At 43.9% G+C, this 6,000-nt stretch overlaps 1 protein-coding gene across 1 annotated transcript; it reads right to left on the reverse strand.

The window, feature by feature from the left end:
- Positions 1-2,529: 2,529 nt before the first annotated feature.
- Positions 2,530-3,648, reverse strand: LOC116578191 (olfactory receptor 4D2-like). Its single transcript, XM_032322231.1, has one exon. The coding sequence runs from the start codon at positions 3,472-3,474 to the stop codon at positions 2,530-2,532; it is 945 nt and encodes a 314-aa protein (XP_032178122.1). The 5' UTR covers positions 3,475-3,648.
- Positions 3,649-6,000: the final 2,352 nt, after the last annotated feature.

Below are 6,000 nucleotides of genomic sequence, written 5' to 3' on the forward strand. Positions count from 1 at the left end.
TACTCTCAAGCCTCCAAAAATAAAGTCCTATATACTACACTGGCAACTTTTCTCTAAGTTTGAGATTTTTCAAGAAGTTAAAAAAATTTTTTTAATATCAATAATCAATTGCTTAGCCAACTGAGCCAACCAGGCCACCCCTAATTTTTAAAGTTAAGAAAATGTTTAAGTTAAAGTAAAAGAAATATGTAAAATATCTTTCTGTCCTCTATATGAGATATCAGTAAGTGTTAATATAAGATATCAGTAAGAGTTAATATCAAAATAGGTATCATTAAGAGTTAATACTAAAACAAAAGGACTGATACACTGGACTACATTAAAATCAACACCCCATATAGAAAAGACAGACCACAAGATGCAAGAAGATATTGCAATGCTGTAACTGAAAATAGAGCAGTAACCCAGTGATAGGAGAATTCCTACATTGACTAGAAAAAGTCAAGAGAAAGATTAACAAAGGGCTTTCATGGGAAAAGTGAATGCAATAAAAACATAGAAAGAAACATTAGGGAGGAGAGAAGTACCAATTTCTACAGACTACAGAGAAATACTTTTTACCCACCAAACTTGCAGAAATTAAGAGGTCTGACAATATCAACTGTTAGAAGAATGTGAACTGATGGGAACACTTAGACACTACTTATGAACATGTAATGGGCACAACAATTTTTGGAAACAATTTGGCACTATTTTTTAAAGTTGTATGTTTGGAGATCTCAAAATTTAGCAATCCCATTACAAGATATATAACCCATAGCTCCTCCACAAAGGCACTTGGAGACAGAGGAATATTGAAAATAGCAATGTCGGCAATAGCAAAAAAACCAAAAAACAAACAAAAAAACCCCAATAAACCTGAAAAAACCCCAAATAAGCTTAAAAATATAATGTTGAGTAAAAAAGAACCCAAATTCCAGAATATTATGTATAGTAGGATATTTTCATAATGCCCAAAATAAGCAAAACAAAGCAATATACTGAATATGTAAAACTGTGATAAAAATGTTTTTATAAGCAATATGATGGCAAATGCAAAATTTAAGATGGTTTATTTTGGGGAGGAGTGAGTGAATACCCTCTGAGTATTAGTTACTGGTAACTTCTATTTCTTGAATCAAGTAGTCTTTACGGGAGCTTTCATAATGCTATAATATTTTATAACTTACATGTATTTTACATATTCTTTTATGTATTTTACACAATCTTTTGTTTGTAACAATTATTACCCTACACTGAAAATGTAAAGAGGAAATACTCTGAACATCAATGATATTTTCCAATTTGAAAATAAAATAAAAGCATTGGAAAAAGACTGGAAAAAAATAGTTACATGGTTTACCCAATGTTATCTCACACAATTTTTTTATTTGATTCTTACGATAAATGTGGAGTTTGGAGATCAGATATTACTTTAAGCAAGTTTATTGAACAAGATGTCATGAGGCCAAGAGAGTCACGTGAACCATCCCAGGTCAATCACCTGTTTGGTAAGTGGTAGGTTAGGGGTGTCTCATTTAAAGATTAACCTTGAAATCTTGTGCTGTTTCCAACAGCCAGGCTCACACAAAAACAGAGTATTGGAAAAAGAAGTCAAAATACAGACAGTAGATACCTCTTATGGAGAAATGGTACCAACATTTGGTGGAAACTGTCCACCAAGAAGGCAGAAACGAAAGTGTGGCTTTCCAGAATGTTTTCACGAGACTACACTTGTAATAGAATCATAACAGTTCAAGCCATCCACCACAAATGAAAATAAGAATATTTTCTTGCAGACATGTCCCCAAACTGAGGTGCACTTTCTACTCTCAGTTTCACTCTTGGGCATGTTGTGGGGCCCTCTGGAGCTCAGCCCCAACCCTCTCCAGGCCTCCCTTCCTGCAGAGAGGAATGGCCACCAAACACTTCCAAAACTCTACCCATCTGATGAAAGAAATGTCAGGGAGAAGGATAACAATGACAATAGTCCTTGCTAGGTTCTAGGTAAGGTTTATAAAATCTTCTACACGTTTTGGACTCTTACAAAAAATCTAGGAGCTTACTGGGACAGATACTGCTCTATGCCCGTGCGGTGAGGAAGTATCAGTGAGCTCAAGAGAAGCCAGAATGCTGCTCCAAGGTCACCAGTCTGGGAAGAAATGGGTCAGGGGCTCCCAACATAAAGCTTCAAGGCCTGTGTTTTCTCTAACACTCTGGACACCAACCCAAAAGGGCTAGGAAAACATGTGAACGAGAACCGCTCTCACTGGGGAAATAGCCCCTCATTAGAGGAAGCCATCCACCAAGAAGAGGAAAAGAAGGGTGTGGCTTTCCAGAACCATGAGAACACTTCTCATAACTCCAGCATAAACCTTAGCCACCAAAGATGACTTTTTCCTTCTTCCTAAAAAGCTGAGTCAGTTGCTTAGTTTTAAAACTCACCCTCCTAGGAGGACCTCCACACCATATCCACAAGCTCTGAAGACAGAAGACACAGTAGATTTCTCTCCGTGTAACAAATGGAAAACAAAGCCAAGGAGAAGGGACCTACTCATTGTTGCTCCTCTTACAAACCAGCTGGCGCCTCCCTAATCTCCTCACTGCTGCCTGCACCTCCTGGTTCCTCAGGGTGTAGATCATGGGGTTGAGCATGGGGGTCATGACCGTGTGGCCGATGGACACAGCCTTGTCCATGGAGAAGGCAGTGAAGGGCCGGGCATAGAGGTAAATGCTGGGAATGAAAACCATAGACACGACGACGATGTGGGTGGTGCAGGTGGAAGCTGCCTTCCTCCTCGCCTGCCCTGAGTGAGACCTCAACATCACCAGGATGACCGTGTAAGATACCAGAAGGAGAAGGAACCAAATGACATCCAGCATTCCGCTGTTGAATATCATGAGGGACTCCAGGAGAGAGGTGTCTGTGCAGGCAAGTTTCAGCACTTGGGGGACATCACAGTAGAAGTTATCCAGGACATTGGGGCCACAGAAAGGCAATGGGAGCATCAGAGCCAGTTGGTAAATGGAATGGACAAATCCTACCATCCAGGCTGACACCACCAAGCCCACACAGAGCTGAGTGTTCATGATGGTGATGTAGTGGAGGGGCCGGGAGATGGCAACAAGGCGGTCATAGGCCATGACTGAGAGGAAGAAGACCATGGCACCTCCCAGAAAGTGGAAGAAGAAGATCTGGGCCATGCAGCCCTGGTAGGAGATGGTCTTCTTGTCAGAGAGGAAGTCCACCAGCATCTTTGGGGCAGTGACAGAGGAGAAACAAAGGTCTATGACAGCCAGATTTCGGAGCAGAAAATACATGGGAGTGTGGAGCCGGGTGTCCGAGGTCACCGTGACCATGATGAGGAGGTTTCCCACAACAGTGGTGGTGTAGACAAACAGGAAAACCAGGAACAGGAAGAGCTGGAGCTCTCGAGTCTCTGAGAACCCCAGAAAGACAAACTCTGATACCCACGTGAGGTTCCCTGGCTCCATGGCACCCTCTCCATCCTCCTAAAGAAAAGGAATCATAGATACAGATGCATGGAGTCACTTTAAGTGCTCATTCGGGGCTCCAGCTGAGTTGTGTGGGTCCAGAGGATGGAGCCTCACGTGCAGACCATATCGCCACGTGCTATTATTAATGGGCTTGTCAGTGGACAGCTGACAAGCTAGTGCTGTCATATAAATTGGTGAGATATCTTAAAGCCATCCAGAGACATATGCAACCTGCCTTTCAAAGATTCCATGGGATCCAGTCTGGGGACACAGTTGGAGTCCAACACACCCGCTGTCAAATTCAAGACTTCTAGTCACTTGAGATTTGACCTTGATTATGTTACTTAATCTCTCTGAGTCTCAGTTTCCACATCTGTAAGACAGGAATAAAGACATCTTCTTTAGAGAATTGTCTAGGGCATGAAATAGAATAACCCATCAAGTTCCTTAGAAAGTGTCTGGAAACAAATCACTCTGGCAATCACTTCTTCTGGGTATTCTCCTCCACTAAGACATCCTTCCTTCTTTGGGTCTCAAATACACTTTTCTAGGAATGACTTTTCATGCAACATTTACCAGATCGTCATGTTAATGGACTTTTCCTGTGACTATGGTTTTCTTCCACAGTTCAATTGAAAGCTCCCAGAAGCAGAAAGACACGAATCTTTCTTTGTGCCCCACAGTGCCCATCTCAGTAGACAGTCAATGCTCCCAGGTCAGGTGGGGTTGATGCTGGGTTCGTGAAGAGCCATGGGGTGCATTCCCTTACCTGGTGAGGCCTGGAAAGAAATGGAGTGTGTGCTGAGACGAGAGAGGCCAAGGTGAGAGAGATTCTTTGGTTTAAGAAATAGGTGATGGATATTGCATGACGGGGTCTCCGAGAACTCTGCTGAAAGGAACAAGAAGTTTAGAAGATGTTACTGATACAAGGGGAGAAGATGGAGGAAGATGTTGAAACAAGAGCATGGAAGCAGACAAAGGAATCAAGCTGGGGAGGAAGAGGAAGGGAGATGGAGGAAGAGAGCAGGTGAAGGAAAGGGAAAGGGAAGGTGGGGGGGAGGAGGGACCAGGGCAAAGCTGGAGAAGGGGGTGAGGGGGAGATATAGAGGGAGACGTGTTAGGGTGGGGGCCTCCCCACTCCTCCTGCCCATTCTCAGTCCCATCCTCTCCCATGTGCCTACAGCAGTCCATCAGAGATCAATGGTCAAGTTCATCTCATTCTTTGTCTTCCATTTGCTTCCACCGTAAGCCAGTTCTAAAAGACCGTCAGTGAGACCTTTCTAAGCTCATGTCTGATTCACACTTCTCTCTCATTATAATCTTCCAATGAATCTCTAGTGCCTCTGGTTTATAACTCAAACTCTTCAAAGCTGCCTAACATGCTTGGTGGACTTCCAGGGATTTTGTGGTGCGTTTCCTCATGCTCTGCTCCCAGCACCCTCTATCCCTGCTTGGTAGTTAAAAGCCTTGGTTTTCACATGTGACCTGAGGCATCTGTTTTCAACATATTTCCCCTGAATTCCTTCCCAAGACTCTCCTCACACTTTAAACATACTAGCATCTAGTCTATGTCACTTGTTTAATCTCCCCATGTTCCAGTAAGTGTTTCTGGTTCCTTCTCGCAGCTGACTTATCTACAAAGGAGAAAACCTGGGTGTCTCACCTTCCTCCAGCCCAGGATGGGAGAATGGCTTCAGGTCTCACATCATCTTGGAGATTTCCTTCCTGCAACGTCAGTTCCCTGGCCACTGCCCACACATCACCTATGACAGGAAGGGTGACCCTAGGGAGAGAGGACATATCCTCAGGGACACAGTATTGAACTGGGCTCGGCTCTAGGAGCAGAGCTGAGCTGATTCCCGCCTCACCACCACCATTTTCTCTGGAGGCAAGGGAACAGAGGGGGTTGTTAAAAAATTTCTAAAGGTCTCAAAACCACTTACTCTCTGAGAGATCTTCCTTAGGGACCCAAGTACCAAGGACAATGAAAACTTTAGAGATTTGCAGGATATGGGATTCTCAGCCCATGATCTAAAAGAGACTCTCGGAGTTTTCTTCGACAAACCCACTTGTTAGATCAGGGATTCTTACCCTTAAAAGAAGCACCTGGGGGCTCCTGCGTGGCTCCGTAGGTTGAGGGTCTGCTTTCCACTCAGGCCGCTATCTCTGGGCCCTGAGATCGAGCCCCGCATCAGGCTTCCTGCTCATGGGGCGGGGCGTTGGGGGGGTGGAGTCTGCCTCTCACTCTCTCACTCTCTCCCCCTCTTCATCACTCCTTTTCTCTCTCTCTTTTTCTAATAAACAAATAAATAAAATCTTAAAAAGAAAAAAAGAACCACCTGGAGAGCTTTTGAAGAACGAGTAGTGTCCCCAGCTCCAGACTTTCTCATTCAGCAATAATAGGGCCAAAGTTGCATCTGGAACGAGTTCTCCGATAATGCTGACGCTCCCGGTTCTGAGCCACATGCTCAGCTCGACTGACTGTTCTTTCTCGGGTAGGTGCACTCAGAATTATCAAGCTAA

The sequence above is a fragment of the Mustela erminea genome, chromosome 18 (assembly GCF_009829155.1).
Source record: "Mustela erminea isolate mMusErm1 chromosome 18, mMusErm1.Pri, whole genome shotgun sequence".
In the NCBI taxonomy this organism is placed as follows: Eukaryota; Metazoa; Chordata; class Mammalia; order Carnivora; family Mustelidae; genus Mustela; species Mustela erminea.

Excerpts from the sequence above, each read along its gene's own strand:
- LOC116578191 (XM_032322231.1), bottom strand. The coding sequence starts at position 3,474 with ATGGAGCCAGGGAACCTCACGTGGGTATCAGAGTTTGTCTTTCTGGGG.